The sequence below is a fragment of the Chaetodon auriga genome, chromosome 12 (assembly GCF_051107435.1).
Source record: "Chaetodon auriga isolate fChaAug3 chromosome 12, fChaAug3.hap1, whole genome shotgun sequence".
In the NCBI taxonomy this organism is placed as follows: Eukaryota; Metazoa; Chordata; class Actinopteri; order Chaetodontiformes; family Chaetodontidae; genus Chaetodon; species Chaetodon auriga.
The window spans coordinates 10910773-10934734 of NC_135085.1; the positions used below are offsets into that span (position 1 = coordinate 10910773).

Consider the following 23962-nt stretch of genomic DNA (forward strand, 5'->3'; position numbering starts at 1 on the left):
ACTGCACTTTATACACCACTCACAGAGTCAGCTGTGTAAGATGCAATAAATGTAAAGGCATGAATTTATGTATTATTCTCACAAATGTTCATTTTAACGATAGTAAAGCGAGCAGAGCCTGATAAGACACAAAACACAGGAGCAGTTATTAATGTAGTGAATTTAATAAATGTCAGGTAGAGACTTGAAAGTCCATTACACATGGATACATAGAGTTTCTCAGCACGTACAGTTACATTCATGGAAGTGGCGACTGAAGAGCTACACAGCAGCCACCACAATGAAAAATACAATGGTTACTGTACACAAAAGCGACAAGACATGCAGTGTTCATTTTGAAAAAAAAAAAAAAGTAAGACCATATGTAAAATAAGAAATGTTTCAGTAAATAAAATATATATTTGTCATTAAGTGCTTGTAAACAAGTAAGGCATTATATTACACGGTGGATGACAGCACTTGGTGACACCCTGGTGTTTGGTTGCACTCTGGTTGAGATTGTCCAGCTTACACAAAGATAAACGCTATCCTTCACCTGCCCACTGGATAGCAGTTTGCTACATGGCTTCCCAAAAACTTAGGGCAACAAAATAAGTCTGCACAACACTGCCAAATTTCCATGAATCAGAAGAAGCTGCGGCCCTCACCTGCAGCTGGTTAACCTGTCACTGTCCGGCTGTCATCGAGGCCTGTTCACCTCTGCGCAGAGCCGGCAGATGTCTGCCTCGTGTCTCAGCTGCAGGCTTTATCTGGAGGGTTCATTTAGAATGGCCTCCTATCAAGTCTCTGATAAGGACTGAAGGTTACAAAAGGCAAATGTTCCTCATAATACAACCCTGTATCTGCAGAGCATATTAGAGCTGTAAAAACATCCATAAAGAGCACCATTACTGAGTTAGTAAGCCTGGACCTGGTTTGGCAAAAGCTGGCATCCGCTGCTGACGTGGTTCATCACCTTCTGCTTCAGCTGGGCCACTTGCTCCCTGAGGACGCTGGCCGTGGATGCCAGCTCGGTATTCTGCGTTTTCAGGCTCTTGACCTTGTCCTCCAGCCGAGATATCCTCTCCAGTTTTCTTTTGCGGCATTTGGAGGCGGCTATCCTGTTCCGCAGCTTTTTCCTCTCCGCCTTGATGCGCTCCTGGTTGTCCATATCAATGGGAGACAGAGGGGGGCTTTCCCCGAAGCTCTGCATGTCTGGTACCGTCTGAGGCTCGTCCTTAACCAAACCGTGTGTCACACCGGCAGACTGGAGCCGTGACAGAGCCGCCGCGGCGGCCGCCTGTTGCTGCGCGCTGCTCAGATGAGACGGAGGCGGCGGGAAGGGGATTGTGTCCGTGGAGTAGTTGATGGTGGTGGCTCCGAGCGGACTGGCCGTGTACCCGTTCAAAGTAGTGTATACAGGAAGGTCTGGCGTTTGGAGCCCGGCGGAGCCTACCGCGTTGGATGATCCGAGGAGCTCCAGTCTCTCCACGGAGACGCACCCCGTTTCGCTCAGCTGATTCTGCTTGTGGAGATCCTCCAGTGCCTTGACGAAACCTTCCGCGAACTCCTGCTCGTCACTGGCCGACTTCGGGTAGAGGAACTGGGAGGTCGGGTTGGTGGCTGTGACCAGACCGTTTGACTGGATAATAAGGCGCTCCAGGTCCGGAGAGGTGAGTTTCAAGAGTCCCAAGTCAGGGGAGTTGAGAAGTCCGTCTGTGTCTCGGAGCGGGTTTGCTTTGAGCTCGGAGTTCTGGTCGTCCAGGTTCAGGTTAATGTCCTTCTTCATCATCGTGCTCTGGGAATAGATGCTGGAGACCCTCGGATTATTGACCACGGTGCCTGGGTAGAGGGTTGTTTCCATTCTACACCCTCACATGAGGGAGTGTTGAGCGTTACGCATTAACGATTGTTGAGCAGTCACATCCAAACATGAGGAAATCAGCTGATCCTTATTTCTATGTGATCCCGTTTCCTTGTCCCCCTCCTGTGTGTCACTCACTCTATCGGTCGACCACTTAAGCTGTTGTGCCCGAGGGGCTCTGATGTGTCTCTCCTGCGCGCCGATGATATTGTCTTTTCCCGATGGCACGACTGCTATGCGCAGCGCCAGACCTCGCTCGCTTTCTAGCCCTAAAAATTCCATTATGTCACTCCAGAGCGCGGAGATTGGCCCAAAATGACGTTGGTTTCCGGTTCAATTTGAATAAGGGGCCGAGCCGGTCTTTATTGCCATGGAGACTTTAAGTAAACTACAAACAGTGCAATGCATTGTGGTTTGATGTCATAGCATAAAAAAACTCAGGGTCGCCAAGAGAGAGCAGAGACTGGGCGGGGAAGGTGTAAGAGGCGAAGGCCAAGGGAAGGAAGAACAGAGGAGCAGGCCGTACAGAAAATATTCCTTCAACGCAGGCTGAGGCTGTTTGAAAAGACTTCAAGAATAGAATAATTAGCTTCACATAGCCTAAGATTTCAGTCTACATAAGCATGAACATATGAGTTATAGTATAAGCTTGTACTGTTCCATGAGACTCCTGCAATTTTCAATCTGGAATAAAACACAATACAATAAGGGAAGTTGGATGAAATAGATTCCTAATTTGGTTTTAAAGTGTTTGTTCAAGTTCAGACTGACTTCAGATTTAATTCCAGTTCATCAGACCGACCAACACCTCTTGTTCCAGCTCTGTAAGGAGCAGCAGTCTCATTCAACCCTCACATGACGAGAGAGAGACTTGAAATGAGGTGCTACAACATCTCAGAGCGTTCTGAAAGTGTTTCTGGGAAATTGAGCGTGAACTAGAAAAGGGAAGGAAACAGTGACAGAAGAATGAGGACACCATGTGTTTTGGGGAAAGGTTAACATACTGACATGTCCATCAACATGTTTTCATGGTTTTAATAACTGTGGTGGGTGGATCTCGAGCCATCCTCAGTTTCTTTATACATACACAGATTTTAGTCATCATAACAACGGACCACAAAGCTGTTAAAATTACAGGCACTTAAACATATTTATTCATTTGAACAAAATGAAGAATGAATTATTAATATTAATGCAATAGACTATAAATGATAGATGTAGTTCAACACACGAGCATCCACATAAAAAGTGTACACCACTTTAAATGTGATTCAGAATCGAAGAGAAGACAGTGATAAGAAGACATAGATCAGAACAGAATAGAACGGAACATTAGAATAGAAAAAAATAAAATACAACAGAACCAGCAGAAAATCATAACATAGAACGTCATAGAATAGAATAGAGCAGAAAGAGTAGATAAAGTAGAATATTACAGAATATAATAGAGCATTATAGAACAGAACAGAAAACATATAGAATAGAGCATAACATCATAGAATACAATAGGGCATTGTTCATAGAATGTAGCATTATAGATTGGAATAGAAAAGAGTAGATAGAGTAGAACTAGAAGGCATTCTAGAACAGAACAGAATAGAACAGAATATGTGAAGCATAGAACACTAAAGAGTAGATGAAGTAGAACATTGTATATTACAATAGAACAGAAAAGAATAGAATGGAGCCTGACATCATAGAATAGAGTGGAAGACAGACAGACACAGTGTACTGTACATCCAGTGGAGGCTACAGTACATAAGGCAGGAGCCTGGCACTGTGGTGGAAACTACAGCAGAATATTGTTATTCTACCCATACGCAGTGAGGACGTCAGCAGACCGTCTGCCTCAGAACCACGGAGCAGAGAGGGCATCATGTGTTTCCATGGCAACACTGACATAGCAAGTGACGCAGGCGAGATGGAGAGAGAGAGGTGAATGGGTTGAGGGACAGACGAGGCTGTTAGCAACTGCAGTGCAGGTTCTGTAGGTGTTTGAAGGAGGTATTATAGTGTGTGTGTAAGTGTGAGTGATGTGATTCAGAGGCACAAATCAATGTTGATTCTCCAATTATAGAGGCACTACCATGAATAAGAGAAAGAAAAAAAACAAATCTCCACCCTATGGAGAGCATATTATCTTCACTATGCCAGCTCGGAGCCACATAGGGTGCAGTGTCCAGAATGTGTGAGTCATTTCGCAACCCAAGGGTGTGGACCGCAGACTGTACCGAGACTTAAAAAAAAAAAAGAGCCGTTTCTGTAAGGCGATATTAGATTAGCTCTGCCTTCATGACAACAAACTGAGGGGAAAAAAAAGGCTTGTCCTCTAAACTCAGGTAATGGAGTGTGTCAGAGGTTGTGCAAGCTTTTAATTTCTCCTCCCTCAGCCAGAGAAATGTCCTTTGATTTTAGCTCCCTTGGGAGAAGCTAACAGGGCACGCATGTTCAGCAACGCCCTGTGTCACACTCATGCTGTTACAGTGCATACATTCACACCTGGGAGCTGCCCAGTAAAACCACTGAGCAGCTCCACTGGACCAGCTGGTTGGGGGTTACATGATTATTATGGGCTGTCTCAATAGTTCTTGTTGATGGAGTGGAGGTTGTTTTTTTGCTCGCCTTAGCTGCCCACTCATGAGACAGCTCTCCGAAGCTTTAATCTGTGATGCAGTGCAGATGCTTGGGTTTCAGTTTCAGTGCACATGTGGCTTGAATTACATTCTATTGCATTAAGACACTTGGATTAAAAGGATCAGTTTTCATTCTCTTCTGTCCACTTTCCAAAACTGTCTTGTGGTGCAAGGTGAAAAAATATAAATTCCTCTTGTGTTCTTTTTTTCTTTTTCTCTCTTTTTTTTTCCATTTCTTAGTGCTGATTTAAATGCATTATTATGGGATGAAGTGCTGTGGAGGGCTGCTTGTCCATACAGCAGATGGCAGTATGATCCATCCAGACTCGGTGTGTCATTTCCTTTCAGCTCTGAGCCAGAAGAAGACAGCAGCAAGCGTAGACAATCCTGGAATTCTTGTTGGGGATATTTGATCCCTTTATCATAGATCTATATGACAACTCCTGTCATAACAACCAAGGATAATGGCCAATAAGAAGAAAGTACTAGTGACAGGTGAGAGCTTTTAATTGGTGAGAAGAATGAAGAGAGACAAGTGTGTCTTAAATGATTTCTTCATATGTCACTACAGGGCTGTTACAGCTCAGAGTTTTCTACTTGTGCCTGAGCTGCACAGTTAATCTGGTTTAAATTATATAATGGTTGGTACTTTTAATGATAAATATGTAATGACACTGCTTTCAAAAATACTGGTCTGCAGAGACAATGTTGCTGTCAGGGCAGAAGGATTTTGTCCCCTGGTTTTGCATCAGGAGGAGACTGAATGAAACCAAATTTCACTGGTTTTGTAACAGAACTCTTTAACTGCTCAACTACAAGGAGGACACCTTGTGTGTCTCCACTGAGTATAATGTGCTACCACTACAATTAATGTTTAACTTGATGCAACCTTTAGACTTTGAATTAAGAGTGCTTTTTTTATTGCTTCTTTCCATGACAGATAAGATCCTTGATTACTTTTTTATTTACTTTGCAGCACTGTGTAGCATTGCTGCAGTGAAGAATCCTGCTTGACGTTCTTTTCTCTGCAGGTTTTGAGCCTTTTGGTGAGCATGCAGTGAACTCTAGCTGGGTGGCAGTACAGGTAATCAGTGATCAGATTAGGGGTTGCCATTTCTTTCATTGTTTATTGTTGGCCTTTGAAGCCATTTAAGACTGTAATTACAGTGTATATGTGTGTTTTCTGCGCTCACAGGAGCTGGAGCGATTAGGGCTGGGTGAAGCAGTAGACCTTCATGTGTGTGAGGTGCCTGTTGAGTACCAGGCTGTTCAGAACCTCCTGCCATCGTTATGGAAAGAACACCAGCCACAGGTATTCAAAGAAGCACACAATACTGAACAGAAAAACATACATTTCCATCATACTGTGCATGAAATGCAGCTCAAATCCATCAATCAGTCCAAACTAACCGCTGCCACCTGTCTTTTGGGGTCCTGCGAGCAGTTAGTGGTCCATGTGGGTGTCTCTGGGTTAGCTACCACTGTCACTCTGGAGCAGTGCGGCCACAACAAGGGTTACAAACGCCTGGATAACTGCAACTTCTGCCCAGCTTCCCAGTGTTGCATGGAGAACGGCCCCGACTGCATACAATCAGTCCTGGACATGGACACAGTCTGCAAAAGGGTCAACGACTCTGACCTCGGGGTCACTCTTTCTGTATCTAAGGATGCTGGAAGGTAAGTGAAACACATGCACACACAGGTAAAAGCACAGGTGCTACTTATATCATTAACATTGGCTCTATTCTTTTAAATGTCCCAGAAAGTTATTTATGACAGTGAGACAGTTAGGCAGTATCCACCATACCATCACCCTGAAACTGAGGCAGCTAAATGGAATTGAACCACCATTGATTTCGCTATTTACACATGTCAAAATGTCTTCTGTGAAAAATTCTCCATCTCAACTGAAATCCAGAAAGAAACTGCAGTAAATAAAATGCCAATAGATCAAGACTATAAATGGTGATAAATCAAATGATCTGTAATAAACAGTCATGTGATTGATCAGTTGCCATTGTTATTTCGTCTACAAGAAAATATCTTATTCTAATGCAGTAAATGATGATTCCCTACAATCAGCCAACCAAACATCACATACTCTGTTTGTTATGCATCAAAGATAGACTGCATGTATTGCCGTCTGTTTTTTGGTCTGTGGAGTTTGGTTTAAGTAAAATTTCTCTCCACATCTTCCACTGAAAAACATCCATGCCCACACCTACTAGCAGACAAAATATTCCTCTTTTTTACACAGAATAATTGCAAGTGTGCATAATAAAATTGTTTTATGACTTAACTCATCATGAAATGTCTTAACAGCCAGGGCCACCTACTGTTTTACAGAGCTGATGCAGTTTGAACTCTCACTGCCTTGTTTTCTCATTGTCCCTTGTCTGTTTTACACTTTACACAACCTAACATCCATCCTTTGGCCCCCTGGCAGGTATCTGTGTGACTACACCTACTACACCTCTCTGCATCTAGGGCAGGGTTGCTCTGCTTTCATCCACGTGCCTCCACTTGGGAAACCCTACAGCAGCCAGGACCTGGGTAGAGCCCTGCAGGCCGCTGTGCAGGAGATGCTGAATCTGCTGGAACTGGATCACAAACACAACGAGCACTGTGATCACAAGCATCAACACCAGCATGACCACTAATGACTCACGACCTGAGCAGACTCGTAGAGTAAATTCACCAAAATGGACCACAGGTTTTTACGACAAGTTTTCATCAGTGTGATTCCTAAGGCAAGTAAAATGATAACTGTGGCTCAAAACACTGAAAAACCTGTGAGTTATAGTTCAGGCAGTGATGACTCAAAATAGTCAATAATTAGCTCCAGAAAGTAATGGCAAGAATTTAACATTTACTGTCAAGAACAGGAACTCATGCCTAAATTTGGTGCTTTTAACTGATGTCACTCCTGTATGTTGCTTGTTTTTGCACCAGAGAAATGTGATGACTTTAAAATAACAGGAAGCTGAAGACATTCTAAGATTCACACTTGCAATGCTTTGTTTATCTCAGGGAATATGTTGCACATGCAATCCGTATGAAGTCATGTGATAAACTGAATGTGTCTGTCCTACGTGTGTAGTGCAATTGTGCAAGGCAAAGCTGGCTTAAAGCCATGTGTAATTAAAACATTTCACGCAGGCTTATTTTCTTCTTCTCTTTCACCTCTCTATTGTTCATATCCAAAATAGGCATGCAAATGTTGTTTGACTTTACACACAAGAAAAACTACACGTCAGCTGTTCTCCTGCCAAAACATTTCATAACCTGTGATCACAAAGTGACATTAAACGTGTGTTTTGAGACTCAGAGTTTGAAATGCTGGTATTGCCATTTTAAGTTGATTTCTAACTAAGTAGCACAAACAAGATGAATTGTTGAGTTATACCTGAAAAGACAACGCTGGGCAAGCAGAAAGGATCAGACATTAAGGTGATGTCAGATAGATGAAGACCAATAATAAGATATTGAGAGGTTTGAGGTGATCTTGAGATGTTGAATAATCTGCTCGTAACCTGCTCGTAAGGTAGATTCCTTTGGTTCAGGGTGCGTTACAGTAACACTGGGTGTAGTACATCGTGGTTGGAGAGACCTGCTGAGCTTGTTCAGACCTGACAGAGTGAAGGGATCAGGATGTTACTCCAACATTAAAAAGGTATTTAAGTCTGCTTGAGTCTGTATCAAGGACTGTATTTATCTAATCTCTTAAAGTAGGAAATTGGTCCCGACTGGTCCAAAACTCTCACACTGATGCATTTTTATTCCCACTATTTGGCACAGGAGTAAAAGCATTTTATCACCTCTCTTAACCTTGGAAAGTACCAGGATTTAGGAGAGTCTCAGAGCTGTCCCAACCTGTGAGGCGTTCTGAGCAGATGGGATATGAGGACAATGTTCCACTTGTAGACATAAAATCCGGCACTTGACTTTAAATAAAAATGTTCCTCAACTGGCCACTGTGGTTGAATCTAAAGGTCGACATGCTTCTTATAAGTAAATGATTTTAATGACACATGATATTGAGAATGGTTCAGGGGGTAAAGAGCCGGATGAGGGTATGATGTATAGCAGATAAAATAGATATTGTTAGGCTTTTTTCAGGGGGCCAACATTTCTAATGAGCCTCCCAAACCTACAAGGAAGTATTTAAATGCCACAATCACTAATGCTCAGGTTGTATGAAAATCATACAACCCTATAAAGGTGCACATTTACACAGATTTCTTCCACTTATAGGTACAAAGAGAAAATTGGTACTGAAATTCCTTTCATTGCCTTACTTTTATGTGTTACCACACAGTGGCATGATTTACTGGTAGATGTGTACTGGATTATCTTGCATATTTATTATGATGCGTATTAATATTAGCCGTTTTATTCTATTTTTAGCATGCCTTTTTTAACATCTGGGCAGAGACAACACATGAAAATTAGTCTAACTCTGGATCATTTACACTTCTTTTTTCTTCTGTTAATCACTGGGCATTGTCGCTGTTTAATAAACTAATAAAAGCAAAGAAAAATCTATAAAAGTTTTAAATACGCTTTATATCTTTTCGACTCAGCTGTCACATCTGATGCACCTTTATTTCGTAATTTTTAGACAAATTAAAGGACTGTATTTGAGTAATCCTTTAAAATTTGACCTTGTTGCATAATAAACCTCGGAGTTTTGTGACCATATAAGAAATCAATTGTCCCGCATAAGAGTCTGTTCATAAATGTCTCCTTGTCTCCTTTCCTTCCCTCGCGCCCTGCAGGTGACTTCCTGTAGGAGACCAGCAGTAGTGACGGAGGAGAGGAAACGAGCGGGGGAGAAGAGAAACGGAATGCAGCCATAGTCGAGGATCTTTCTATCTCTCTCTCACCACCACTGTTTGTCATTTTCTCATCAATATTCTGTCTCTGTTATTCCATTTCTTCTGGAATACGAACTGTTTGCGGACTATTCATCGGAACGGGAAAATACCGTTAATAAGAAGGCAAAAACATGAGTGTCGAGGCGTACGGGCCGAGCTCCCAGACTCTAACGTTCCTCGACACCGAGGAAGCCGAGCTGCTGGGAGCGGACACCCAGGGCTCCGAGTACGACTTCACCGATTTTACCCTGCCGAGCCAGACCCAGACCCAAGGCCAGACCCAGAGTCAGCTAGACAACCAGGTGCGTGTGGTTTTTATTCGTCGCAGCTCGTTGTCAAAATATGTCTTCTACTGTGTTGACAAAACGTGAATTCGGTAGCTAACGTTAGCTAACAACATCACTGGCTACCCCCGGTTAGCATGATGACGCCTTCCATCTGATACCATGCTTTTATCCCGCTAATTGGCTAGCATGCTCGCTAACTGTCTTTCCCAGAAAAGCTAGCTGGCAGCAACATTTAGCATGCTGACACAGCTGGCATGTCAAAGCAGGACTTTATTCCCATACACACTACGAGTGTCACGGATTTGCCTCTGTGGCAGATCAGCCCCAAATGCCCATATTTATACTCACTAACACTTATACATATTACTCGGCCTGTACTGATTACAATCACCACGGTCAGTAGATACAAGTAGTTAGATACAGTCAGTGTGTTATTGCTGTAAACAAACCATTTATTGCTGTGACAGTCAGTCAGTAAGCAAGGCTACAGGTGAAGTATATGACCAGTTAAGGCTGTGTATCTAGTTGATTGTTCAATTTCTGCAAAATCGATTCATTATCTGTGATCTTTCAGTGTTGGTTTATCCCTCACAATGTTGACATGAAGTTTCTGTTTCTGTACATCTTTCTCTGTCTCCTCAGGTCAATGACCCTGACGGCGTGCTACAGAATGGAGACGACCCTGTGGTGAAAGCCAGTCAGTTGCTGGCAGAGTTGAACTTTGAGGAGGATGAGGAGGACACCTACTACACTAAGGATCTCCCTGTGCACGCCTGCAGGTAAAGGAGCAGACAATGTGACTGATACCATGGCTGTTATCAGAGTGAGGGGAAATCACTTGCCATGAGTTTGTGTTTATTTTGATCACATAGTGTCTCTTTGCTTTTTTAAAGGTTGTTGTGATTTGCTATAACTATATACAGCCCCTGGAGCGTGTGTGTGTAATTGGTGCAGAAGTAAATATTAAATTTTAAATACTTTTCCCTCATTTTCAGCTGCTGACTGAACATATCTGTACTCAATGTGTCTGTCCGTCTTGTCCTCTTCACTTTGGTGGTTTACTGTCGCTGGTAGACAACACTCACTTCTACAGATGTCACATAAGCCATATTATCCAAACATCTTGTATCGTGTCTAATGTCAACAATGATTAATCACTATAAAATGTAAGTCATGCTAAATAGCACTGCTCTTGTCACACTCACAGTTAAGATGTTAATTAGAGAACAAGTTGACTGTCAGGTGTTAGTTGAGTTGTGTTATGTCTGACATCCCAGATATTCTCAGTTGCTTAGCTGGATAAGACACAGTTGTTTCTATAAAAACTTAAGTATCATCATATCATTCACAAGCAGATCGGTCATCAAGTCCAAATGTTTTTAAAACTTTTTTGCTTAATATTGATAGTGTTTGTTAGACAAAAAAAGAGCATCAATTTCCTTAACAAAAGTGCCACCCTCTCATTTCCATTATTTTTATATAAACTTTGATTTGTATCATCAACATACAGCTTGATTATGGGCTTGTAGGCATGTACCTACATGCATTACAGTTTGGCAGGCTATGAGACAACTCATGAAGTATGTGTTTTGTTGACCAAGTGGCATATTAATTAAAATCTACACACATATTTTTTTCCAAAAATGGAAAAGAAAATTCACTTTAAAACTGCTGTAATGTGGATTGTTGCATCACTTTGATTTTAGCTGCAATAGTAAAGCATTAACATCAATATAGTATAATAATCAATTTTGATCATTTATCACAAGTTAGATGCTTATTTTTCTTGTTTTGTTCTTGAACATATTAGATATTGAACAGGTCCGTGCTCTTAATGGTAAGGCTTTCTGTTTGCTTTTTAATTTGGACTCTCTTCTGTTGTAGTTACTGTGGGATTCATGATCCAGCCTGTGTGGTCTACTGCAACACAAGCAAGAAGTGGTTTTGTAATGGCCGTGGAAACACATCCGGCAGGTAAGACACAGTAACTTATCAGCTTTCTATTGACCCTCTCTGTTGCTGTACTTAACTAAATGAACTGGAAAGAGAACCATTTCATAGGTTCAGTATCATCATAGCAGGAGTACAGTACACAGCGACTGTAATAATATACAGCAGTGTAGTTTGCATTTCTTCCTTCAAGTGCATTAATTATCCTTTTTTCACTTGTAGCCACATTGTAAACCACCTGGTGAGAGCAAAGTCCAAGGAGGTGACCTTGCACAAAGATGGTCCTCTGGGCGAAACAGTGCTGGAGTGCTACAACTGTGGCTGTCGCAACGTCTTCCTCCTGGGCTTCATCCCTGCCAAAGCTGACTCTGTTGTGGTGCTACTGTGCAGGTAAGGGTGCTCTTATGCAGCTGACAGCATTCTGACCTTCCTGCTGATGGGGACAATCAAAGAGAATACAGAATTTCACAGTTATTGTGCTCTGGTTGTAATGCAGGCAGCCATGTGCCAGCCAGAGCAGCCTGAAGGACATCAACTGGGACAGCTCACAGTGGCAGCCTCTCATCCAGGACCGCTGCTTCCTGTCCTGGCTGGTAAAAATCCCCTCAGAGCAGGAGCAGCTCAGGGCTCGTCAGATCACTGCCCAGCAGATCAACAAGCTGGAGGAACTCTGGAAGGTACGATCAGTGCAGCTGTCCTTGCACACACCCACTACTTTTCTATGTAAATATCAAACCCACATAACTTGAATTTGAGCATGGGCACGGCTTATCTATAGACTTAACCAGCATATTCATACAGTTGGGTGTGATACACATACCTTTGCTGTGTGTTTGCTGAGCTATTTTTTTCTTTTCAGTGTCAGTTTCACTGCCTGTTTCATGCTGGAGTTTTGTGTAGTTTCCTGTTGTATAAAAGGTCAAATGTACATGCATGTGCTCATCTGCCTTTTTCAGAGCAGACATTTTGACTTAGTAACAAACCACAGGTGTCACTAATGACATTAACCATGGCTCTCTTGTATCAAAGTGTCCCAGTAAGCTGTGACTGTGAAACAGCAAGTACGGGAACCTAAAACAGAAGGAGCTAAATGGAATTCAGCCATCATTCATGTTATTATTTACACCTGTGCGCTTTTTCATGTGTTACATGTCGAAATGTGTTTTGTCAAACAAGTATATTTTCTAAATCTTCCTAAGTTGGAATTTAGGAAATTTTAGCACATTGATAGAAAACCCTCAACTCTTTACAGCAGTCTGTTTTGTTTTTCTATCTATATTTTAATCTTTCTCTCATCCTGTGTGCACGTGTGTGTGCGTTTTTCTTCATGGCAGGAAAATCCCACTGCGACTTTGGAGGACCTGGAGAAGCCTGGTGTGGATGAGGAACCGCAACATGTGCTGCTCCGCTATGAAGATGCCTACCAGTACCAGAACATCTTTGGTCCTCTTGTGAAGCTGGAGGCTGACTACGATAAGAAGCTCAAAGAGTCCCAGGTTAAACTTTTTTTTTTAAATTGCCCAAAAAAAAATAAATAAATAAAAAATTGCATCTTATCTGTCATGCACATGTGTTTTGTTGTACTACGTTATTTTGACTTAAAATGGTTTCTGCTGGCATTTAAGTATTAAATATATCTGTGAATGTTTCTTCCTGACAGACTCAAGACAACATTACGGTCCGATGGGACCTGGGCCTGAATAAAAAGAGGATTGCTTATTTCACTCTTCCCAAGACAGACTCAGGTATTTTTTACGTTTTGCTTTAAGTTTATCATTTTTATCATCATGGTGAGTCATATTTTTAATGTTACCGTGACCACACTCTGGCAATTACTTAAGTAACCATTTACTTAAGTAATTGCCAGTAAAGCAAATACTGACATTCCACTGTCATTTAAATTTCTATATATATATATATATATATATATATTTTTTTTTAAATCTTTTTATTTTTATTTTAATCGTATCTTTTTTATTGTTTATTGTTTTTTTATTTATTGTAAATTCTGCCTCTGGTGGTGCTTTTACTCCATCCAGTGATGTGTACATAACGGAGTTGTGTTTTTTGTCCATCTCATCTGCTGTGCTCTAGACATGCGACTGATGCAGGGAGATGAAATTTGCCTGAGGTACAAAGGAGACCTGGCCCCTCCATGGAAAGGCATTGGACATGTCATCAAAGTCCCTGATAGTATCCTTATGACTGTTATAATAGATATACTGTGTTGAACAGAAAACCTTGTTTTATACATATTATCTGTAATTCACCCATTTATCACTTTTGAGACTTGGTCACAGCCATGGGGCTCTCTTATTTAAGTTGAGCTTCACTTTAGCATGCCATCAGTAAAATGAGTCTTTTCTAACATCTAGTGGCAGCTGCAGGAAACTACAACATCTGGCTTTTGATTTGCTTAAACAGCTTATACCTTATGATATGCAGCCTGAAGCTGCATTTCATAACAATCATTGGTGCGTCCACCCAACATTTCTAAATTTCACTCTGAAAAGGATCAGTAAGTCCACCATAAAATACAAATGGCCTCAGGTGACGTGGTGCTCCACTGTGTGAGCCAGCAGTGAAAACATAAGTAAAAACAAAACGTCTCCATGTCTCATTTTCAAAGATTCATCTGTGTACTTACTGCCTGTATAAACTGACAAATGGACAGTTTCACAGAATTCAAAGCTCTCTAGAGATTGAAATATCAGAATCCATTTGCATTAGGTAGTAAGTAAAGCACATTAGACATGCTGCCATAACAACAACCTCAAATATGATGACAACCACAGTATATGTTCAAATGTTCGACCACTTCCTTGACATCCTGTACCAGACTATGGTGATGAGATTGCCATCGAGCTAAGGAGCAGTGCTGGGGCTCCAGTGGAGATCCCACACAACTTTCAGGTCGACTTTGTGTGGAAGTCCACTTCCTTTGACAGGTATTTACAACAAAAAACACACACTCTTGTCACTTGCTGTGATATGTGTAAACAAGGCCTGAAACCCAATTTTGTGTGTCAGTTAGAAAAAGCTCGCCTTTGGTTGAAAATGTTTTTATGTCTGAGGGTCAGGCAGTCTGACTGTAAAGAGCTTTTGTATTTTACTGCAGTGTAGAACTCTGATAAAGTCTGGTGTCTGAAGCTTTTCAATGTGCAATGAAAAGCATTCATGTTACTAATACTGAAAAGGCAAAGGTTTTCCAGTGAGTAACAGGTGCTTTTCAGAACCAGTTTAGAGCCTTTTCCCATGTTCGTGTTTTCGTCATCCAGGATGCAAAGTGCCCTAAAGACATTTGCTGTGGATGAGACTTCAGTGTCTGGTTACATCTACCACAAACTGCTGGGACATGAGGTGGAGGATGTGGTCATCAAGTGCCAGCTGCCCAAACGCTTCACCGCTCAAGGCCTGCCTGACCTGAACCACTCACAGGTGAGTAAGAGAGAAAACACCTGTAATGTCAAGAGAGACTTTTTGAATATATAATGGGAAAAGTATACCTGTGAACTAACCTATATTACAGATTACATAAACAACATGACAGAGATCATACATAGTTTTAAAAGTTCACTCACAAAAACCAATCAACCCCAGTATTTCTGCTCAAATCCAAGAGGGAGTAATTCTTTTACATGGTGATCATATGATGTATTTTAGGTCTTGTGGCTCCAGGGCTCACATGAATTTGGTTCATTGTGATGTAGGTGTATGCTGTGAAGACAGTGCTGCAGCGTCCCCTCAGTCTGATCCAGGGTCCTCCAGGCACAGGGAAGACAGTTACCTCTGCCACCATTGTCTACCACCTGGCTAGACAGGGCAACGGGTAAGACGCATATACAAATGTTTGTACTCTTTTTATTACTTTGTCTGTATTTTGTATGTGTCGGCTGGTGCTGTAATAATAGTAACCATAATTGTTAAGTTTAGTTAGTTAAGTGCAATATGGAAGAGGATCCGCTCCCTCTGTAGACATAAAGAGCTCATATATTCCATTTCTGCCAATAGATCCTTTAAATCCTAGACACCGGTCCTTTAAAGAATAACGTGGCTATGTGTTATGATCCCGCAGACAGAATTGTACCTTTTGTCCCTCCAGGCCAGTGCTCGTGTGCGCTCCCAGTAACATTGCTGTGGACCAGCTGACAGAGAAGATCCACCAGACGGGCCTCAAGGTGGTGAGGCTGTGTGCTAAGAGCAGGGAGGCCATCGACTCACCTGTGTCCTTCCTGGCTCTGCACAACCAGACCCGTAACATGGACAGGTAACACATAACCGGCTGTAATTAATCATCATTTTTAAAAGCAACTTTGCAAGGCCTTTTTTGTGTGTGGTTACCTGTAAGAACTATCTATAGCAGGTATGCTTACCCTCATATAAACAACATCAGTCTAAAAAATGTGTCTCATTACTGACCTGTGGTGATTCCAGATCCTCAGTGATACAGCCTGTTAGGGATTTAATTATCTGCTGTCAAGAACATCACTGAACTCACTGTATTGAAATGATTCCTACCTGAAGTATGCCAGAACTTCAGAAGCTCCAGCAGCTGAAGGATGAGACTGGAGAGCTGTCCTCCTCAGACGAGAAGCGCTACAGAGCTCTGAGACGCACTGCTGAGAGGGAGCTGCTCATGGTATGAAGACTGGCTTTACTGAACTCCAAGTGCAGCTAAATACGTTCCTGTTTGTGACTGTAATAGGCACAAAGTTGTACACCGACTTTGCTTTAACAGTTGTGGACAGATTATGTGTAATGGTAATGCTTCTTCAAAAACAAAGTCTGCTTTATTCCTTCGCTCTCAGAATGCCGATGTGATCTGCTGTACCTGCGTTGGTGCTGGAGATCCTCGTCTGGCCAAGATGCAATTCCGCTCAATCCTGATTGATGAGAGCACCCAGGCCACCGAACCAGAGTGCATGGTGCCTGTCGTCCTGGGGGCCAAACAGGTAAGAGCTTCATGAGTAGAAGTAGATCTAGATCAGCTAACTGATTAAACTATTGTCAATTTCTAGTTGTGGGGTCTATGTTGTCCACAATGACACATTTATTTTGTCTTTCTAATCATCTTTTTCTTTTTTCCCCCATAGTTGATTCTGGTGGGTGATCACTGCCAGCTGGGCCCTGTGGTGATGTGTAAGAAGGCAGCTAAAGCAGGTCTGTCCCAGTCCCTGTTTGAGCGACTGGTAGTTTTAGGGATCCGGCCAATCCGTCTGCAGGTCCAGTACCGCATGCACCCAGCCCTCAGCGCCTTCCCCTCCAACATCTTCTATGAGGGCTCTCTGCAGAACGGAGTCACTGCCGGTAAGATGAAAAGAAAGTTTTGAAAACTAATCATGTGATGCTCAGTTACTTGGCTTTCCCTTTTCTGCCACGTAAATCTTTTGAAACTGCCCTCTGAATTCCTGCCCATGTTCAGCTAGATGTAACATGATGGTGCTCTCTTACATTTCCTTGACTGTTTTCCCCACTCAGGGCCTTTACTGTCCAGTCACCCTGTGAGACTTTCGAAATGGTCATAAATGCATCCTGAGAATTTGGGGAGAACACAAGTTCACCTCAGAGATTTTCAGCTCTTTATCAGCTCTTCTCCGCTGAGTCGTATGCCTGTTTGCCTCTTCTACAGGCGACCGTGTGAAGAAGGGCTTCGACTTTCAGTGGCCGCAGCCCGACAAACCCATGTTCTTTTATGTCACCCAAGGCCAAGAGGAAATTGCCAGCTCTGGAACATCCTATCTCAACAGGTTTCAACTTTCTTCATCATTATGTTCATCTAATAGTTATATTTGTCCTGAGTCACTTCAACCCTTGAATCATGCACATGTGGCCACTGGTGGCTCTTTACATTTCAGTTCAAGAAACCTCTACGCCTGAAGAAAGTCACAAATTTCAGTCAAGCATTATTAGTGTCTTTATGTCAAATTACATGAAATGTTCTTGTCATGTAATCACTGTACTTTTCTGTGTCAGGACTGAGGCAGCCAATGTGGAGAAAATAACCACAAGGTTGCTGAAGGCTGGAGCAAAACCCGATCAGATTGGCATCATCACACCCTACGAGGGACAGAGGTCCTACCTGGTCCAGTACATGCAGTTCAGTGGCTCCCTCCATACCAAACTCTACCAGGTATAGTTAACAGACATTTCTACAGGTTAAGTGTTGTATTGTTCACTTAGCAGAAAAATGTATCACAACCATTTAAACTGAAGATGTTGAGTAGAGGCGCCCCGAGCCACGAATTTTTAATGATTATAGCTTCTAAAATAAAGCAGATCAAAATCCGATCTCTTCTTTACTAAACTCTGCTGTGTTTTGTCCACATCTGCACTGCTCTAATTAATGACAGCCGGGCTCTACAGTGCGAGCGTTTTGCTCCATATGCAATTGAAAAGTGTGTGAATGTGAGAAATGATATCAGGACACAGCGATGCAAGTCTGAATTCTGACTGAGCTCTCACAGATTTCCTCACGTCAATATCAGGAGTTGCTCTCTGAAAGTTAAAGGTTCATTCTTATCAATAATGATTAGTGTCAGAGTTCCCACACATCCTTGAAAACCTTGAAACAACTGTATGCGAGTCGAACATTGGCTAAACCCTGCTTAACGGTGCTTTTTCAATGGTATGATAAACTGATGATAAGAGTAAGTGGCGGTAAATATACCCGACTAACTCAACTCTAACTTTGAATTGTACATTGAGGTATATAAAGTTCAGTCTAGATTTGTCAGTAGGCAGAATTGTGGGCTACTATTACTACTACTTGTGTTATTGGTGCTCGGGTTCTTCAGTTACTGGTGTTCAGGCAGCAATGTTTGATGTAATTCATGAGGGAAAGAGGATCCGCTTTTCTATGGTATCGAAAAGACAATTCTTATTTTCCATTATATATTTATATTATATACTAATGAAAAAAATACTTATGAATATTATGATACATTTCTGCCTTAAATCCTATACACTGGACCTTTAAGCTAATCAACTTAATAGTTTCAGTATTTGGATCAAGTTGCTCATGATAAGATAAGGTGTGCCAAATTTTGTGGGCTCCAGCTGTTACTTCAGTGTACCAGATGCATATTTAATCAGCATTGCGTATGTTCTGCTGCTATGTAAATATATGTATTGGATCAGACTTGATATCATAATAATCTGGACATCCCTAATGTTCAGTTTAGGATGAAAAGGAGGCTCTAAGTAGCCATTTACAGTAAACAGTTCCCCATTTGTGAAGAAAGCACAAGCATATTGTGTCTTACAACATATTGTAAATATTGTATATTTTCTTCAGTGATGAGTGAGTTTTTCCACTGGTTTCTCTTCCTTCTCTCTGTAGGAGGTGGAAATAGCGAGTGTGGATGCCTTTCAAGGCAGGGAGAAGGACTTCATCATCCTGTCCTGTGTGAGGGCCAATGAGCACCAGGGCATCGGCTTCCTCAATGATCCCAGACGTCTCAATGTGGCTCTCACGAGGGCCAGGTAAGACCACATGACGTAAAACAACCCCAGTTCACTTTGCATAAGCCCCTGATATGACACCGTTATTTGCTTATGTCATATAGGTATGGTGTGATCATTGTGGGAAACCCCAAGGCCCTGTCCAAGCAGCCTCTGTGGAACCACCTGCTGAACTACTACAAGGAGCAGAAGGTTCTGGTCGAAGGACCCCTTAATAACCTGAGGGAGAGCCTCATGCAATTCAGCAAGCCCCGCAAGCTAGTCAACACCATTAACCCTGTGAGTTTAGTGTGTGTGTGTGTGTATGACATCTTACAAATTTGTACTTGCTATGAATTTGCAGTTCCCTGTACTAATCATGTGATACATAGTTGATGTTGTTAGTAATGTTGTCCTTTTGTATTCTGTCATTATGTGAATCCTTGCTACAGAACAAATATTCCCTCATGACCCAATAAAGATAACCTTTAACCTCGACATTCAAGGATATAGAACGCTGAAATCAGGGTTTCCTAACTGGGTCATGAATGTGTTGTTTTTCAGTGTGGCACATTAAGGGTTTAGAGTGTGATTCAGAATTTACGCATGCACCTCAGACAAGTGGTTTAAAGAAAACAGGGCAATAAATCAGCAACCGTCCAAGAAATAATGAGGCATGTCCTAAGAACTCAGAATAGCTTTGCTTGTCCTTTGTTCTGCAGGGGGGCCGATTCATGAGCACAGCCATGTATGATGCCAGGGAGGCCCTCATTCCTGGGTCTGTTTATGACCGCAGCAGCAACGGTGAGAAAAACAAAAACACACCTATTTTTATTTCTAATGTTAATTTCTTATTAATAAACCCGATTACAACCACCATGTAATTTTAAAAGGAACTAAAACTAACCTGTACTTCTGTCCTCTACAGGACGTACGTCCAATATGTATTTCCAGACCCATGACCAGATCGGTATGATTGGAACAGGCCCCAGTCCCATGACTTCTATGAACATCCCCATCCCCTTCAACCTCGTGATGCCCCCCATACCTCCACCTGGTTACATGGGTCAGGTCAATGGACCCTCATCAGGTGAGGAACACTCAAAACTGTACAGTCATGCTAACTGTGGAGTTGTTGAATGCCTACATGGTGTTCAGTTAAAGCTGCTATCAAACGCTTGTCTGAATTGTGACATAATTCTCCTCCAGGTCGGGGTGGAGGGATGAAAGGCAAAGCAGGGAGTGGAGGAGGTGGCGGGACTCGAGGTGGCCGTCAAAGAAACCGTGGCAACATGGGCAGCCACAGCGGAGGAGACCGCGGGCAGCATGGAGGCCACATGGGTGGCAGCCAGGCCAGCCAGGACCTGGGCTCGCAGCCCTTCTCCCAGGGCCCTCTGACGCAGGGTTACATCAACATGAGCCAGCCGTCACAGATGAGCCAGCCTGGGCTCTCCCAGCCTGAACTCTCACAGGTTTGTTCACTGAACTGTCATCTACTGTGAATAAATCTTAATGATCAGTATAATGTTTTTTATGGAGCGCTAAGCTGCTGTTAGTAGTCTGTTTTGTTCATAGCAATTAGTACCCAGTGCCAGAGCTGTTAGCGCATATGTTCCAAGTGTTTGTCCAGGTTTCCTCTTCTTGTAAAGGCTTCATCTTTGTTAAAAACCGCTTCATGCTTTTTTTCTTGGAAAGAAATGAAGGAATATCTGTTGACGGGGACACTTGTTTGTCTCATTATAGGACAGTTACCTTGGAGATGAGTTCAAGTCCCAGATTGACGTGGCTTTGTCCCAGGACTCCACCTACCAGGGGGAGCGGGCATACCAACACGGTGGTGTGACTGGACTGTCCCAGTACTAGACTGTAAGTAATTCCACTGTGGACTAAAACTAAGATGACGCATTGAAATTTAAAGGACTAGTTTAACATTTTGGCAAGTAAGCTCATTCACCTCTTTGCCCTGACTTAACTAGACACTGTGTGATCAGGCTGTTGTAACAGTGATGAAGAAAGTATATAGAGATATATAAAGACTGGAAACAGAGGGAAACAGCAAGCATGACTCTGTCCAAAGGTGACAGAATCATCTTACGAACACCTCTAAATCTCCCAAGTTAACACGTTATGTCTCATTTGTTCAATCCGTACAAAAACTGAAGTGTTAAAACAACAAGTTGTTATTTAATAGAGGGTTATGTGCCAGGGTATTTCTTGGCCGAGAGCAGTGACTTCCTGGAGTTTTCTTTGGTCGTCGGCAGCTTCATATTGATGACAAGACGGCTCACTGCTGTTGGCTAAGAAAAGGTGTGTTTTCCTCAAACAAGTGTTCATGTGTATGTTTCTGTATTTGTCTGACAGGTTGCTGGAAAGGAGCTAGGCCTGTGTGAAGCTTAGTTCAACGGTATTTTAATCTGGGTAATAACAAAAAAGAACAAACATGGATACCCGTTTTCCACTGCTACAACCGAAGCACCACTGTGTGAAAGTAACAGGAGAGAGACCGTGAGAAACCAACCAATCACAAGAGTGAGAGCAAAAATGGGAGTAGAGCTGGACAGGATGCAAGCAAGACACAAGAGAGTGGAAGGCTGGTGGAGGAGAGAAGGCACTGCTGCTCACACGCGAAGACGTGGCGAAGGAGAAAAGCTGTCGTTGTCGGAGCAGCGCAGTTGCAGAGGCGAGACCTTCGACAGGTCAAGGAGGGTGGAGGTCCGAACAATTCTGCAGGTGGGGAGGGGGCGACTGTGTCATCTTGTCCCTCGTGTGCCCCTGAACCCTCGAGGATCTCCAGGCGGTATGGTTGGGAATCTTGCTCCAAAAGCTGAGAAAGGTGGAGAAGAGGTGTCTCACACAAATGTCCTCCAAGCTAACTCAACAGGACGTCTTCTGTGACTTGGAGAGAGAGAGAGAGAAAACAAAAGGGGACACAACTCTTGAAGCAGTTGATATGGCAACTTTTTTAAACTCAAAGCTTGAACTGAGGCTCTGCATTTGATCACATCCAAGCATCCGGGAGAGAAGAGCGTGAAAACACTGTTTGGCTATTCAAGTGAACTCAAAAGTGCTTGTGGTGTTGTGCCTCAAAGAGCTCAGATCCGAGGATTACACGGCTGAGGATCATTCGCTTTTCTTTCTCAGCTTTGAGTTGGAAAGTTTTCTAAATAAAGGCTGTTTTCATTGAGGTTTTCAGTGATGTAAGCTAGCGCAGTTGGCCGTCTTTCAAGGCAGGTCTTTCTCAAGGTGGTCTGCAAAGAACAAGTGGTGGAATTAGCTCTTAAAAAAAAAAACGCGAAAGAAAAAACATCTTTGTCTCCAGGTCTGAGGAGGTGAGCTCCAAAGATCCGAATACAGGGAGACAACTTTGTTTTTGTTCTTCTAAATGTTCTTTTTCGTCGTGAAAGCGAACACCATAACCAGCTTCTCACTGAACGAAGCCGTCATTCTTTCTCTGATACCCTGAAGCCACTAATGCTAGCAGATAGGGATCATCTTGAGCATATACACTGTAGCTAAAGGCATCAAATAAGCCAAAGGAAGAGGGCAGTAATTCTCAAAGACCCTTCTCCAAAAGTCATATGTCAAAAAACATGCATACAACCACAGCATTTATGTACGATTTAATCACCTGATTGTCACAGAAAAGTGAAACAAGAAGTCCCTTTCAGAGGAGAAATCATGAGCTAGAGTTGAGCACCTGACGAGACAAAGGTTGATGAAAACCTCTGAGGCCCCGTCTTAGAACAGATGTGTTGGAGAGAAACTCCATCGTAGGTTTCACCACGTTGGACTGTGGTGAAAGATACTGTTCATTCTGGAAAGTTCAATGTTGTATGTGCGCTATGAAATTTAGCATGAAGACACCTTTGAATCTTTAAGACGGGATGAACCAAGTGTAACATTTATACAGGGAGGACTTTTTTAGAAGAACCTTTCTATCCCTTTTCTGTCCTTTTTCCCCTTAAAGTTTTGAACTTCTAGAAAAGAGTGAAGTCATCAGAAATGGTGGTGCACCATGTCGAGGACAGATCTGGTCCTTCGTTCTATAACCGTTCGTGAGCTTTGTGTCTTGGTTTCGGCGCTCTAGATGTTACATGCGTTCGATGGACACCAGTGAAGTTTCCATGCAGCTAGTTTTCATCAGCCTCACTTTCTTCTGAGGCGTACTGACTATTCTTTTCTATTTAACTAGTCTGGTCATCGTCAGAACAGCGTGACCGCAGCCATCTCACCTCTGAACTGAAGCTGGGCTGAATAACTTTAATGTCCCCTCAGCGGCACAGAGAAAAGAAGCAGCAAGGCTTTGAATGTGTCGCTGTGAGACGTGTCTCCGTTAAGACATTTCTGTGTTCATATTCTCACAGTGATGAATAACTAACCAACCCCGTGTCAGCTTTTGACCAGCCTCGGCTGTGCAGGTGGTTCATCTTACTGTACGAGACGTCACAGTCATGTTCATGTCCTGTTTCTGTATGACTTATCTGTAGATTAGTAGATGATGTTTGATGTCTAAATTTATGTTACATCCTTTGTGGATAACTAGCTAGATGCACCTGTTCACTGACATATTTAAAGTCTAACTATAAAAAGTGTCATGATTTTTATTTATTTATAACAAAATCACCAATAAATGCCCACCTCATCCCTTACCATCACATATCCAGTAGTTTTTGCATGTCTTCTGATTAGAGGGTAACTTTTAGAGTCGGTCGACTTTTGCTATGATAATCTTTGTTTGGCTTATTCCTGTTTGAAACAGACCTGAAGATGAAGAAACTTTGTGTTGGCCTCATGGCTGCACCATTTTGTTTTTCTGCCCTCACTGACTGATGTTAGCATTTCTAAAATGATGCTCACACAGATTCTCCTGTTGATAATCTTGGAACATTAAAGTTTGCTTCTTTTTGCTCCTTCACCTCGTCTTCACTGTTG

General features: G+C 42.5%; 3 protein-coding genes across 3 annotated transcripts; 2 read left to right on the forward strand and 1 right to left on the reverse strand.

The window, feature by feature from the left end:
* Nucleotides 1–145: 145 nt before the first annotated feature.
* On the reverse strand, nucleotides 146–3927 carry LOC143329131 (transcription factor JunD-like). Its single transcript, XM_076744883.1, has one exon. It carries the CDS (start codon nucleotides 1841–1843, stop codon nucleotides 896–898), a length of 948 nt encoding a protein of 315 aa, XP_076600998.1. The 5' UTR covers nucleotides 1844–3927; the 3' UTR covers nucleotides 146–895.
* An 885-nt stretch (nucleotides 3928–4812) lies between these two features.
* On the forward strand, nucleotides 4813–7635 carry LOC143329133 (pyroglutamyl-peptidase 1-like). Its single transcript, XM_076744885.1, has 5 exons — nucleotides 4813–4971; nucleotides 5508–5560; nucleotides 5672–5788; nucleotides 5921–6153; nucleotides 6923–7635. Exons 1-5 carry the CDS (start codon nucleotides 4941–4943, stop codon nucleotides 7134–7136), a joined length of 648 nt encoding a protein of 215 aa, XP_076601000.1. The 5' UTR covers nucleotides 4813–4940; the 3' UTR covers nucleotides 7137–7635.
* A 1678-nt stretch (nucleotides 7636–9313) lies between these two features.
* On the forward strand, nucleotides 9314–23945 carry LOC143329129 (regulator of nonsense transcripts 1-like). The gene is made up of 24 exons (XM_076744880.1): nucleotides 9314–9655; nucleotides 10283–10419; nucleotides 11525–11614; nucleotides 11813–11980; nucleotides 12087–12267; nucleotides 12925–13086; nucleotides 13251–13335; nucleotides 13685–13783; nucleotides 14430–14538; nucleotides 14869–15028; nucleotides 15301–15419; nucleotides 15693–15857; nucleotides 16115–16229; nucleotides 16399–16542; nucleotides 16684–16897; nucleotides 17220–17337; nucleotides 17564–17720; nucleotides 18930–19072; nucleotides 19156–19330; nucleotides 19753–19834; nucleotides 19959–20120; nucleotides 20240–20502; nucleotides 20774–20896; nucleotides 21392–23945. Exons 1-23 carry the CDS (start codon nucleotides 9485–9487, stop codon nucleotides 20891–20893), a joined length of 3339 nt encoding a protein of 1112 aa, XP_076600995.1. The 5' UTR covers nucleotides 9314–9484; the 3' UTR covers nucleotides 20894–20896; nucleotides 21392–23945.
* Nucleotides 23946–23962: the final 17 nt, after the last annotated feature.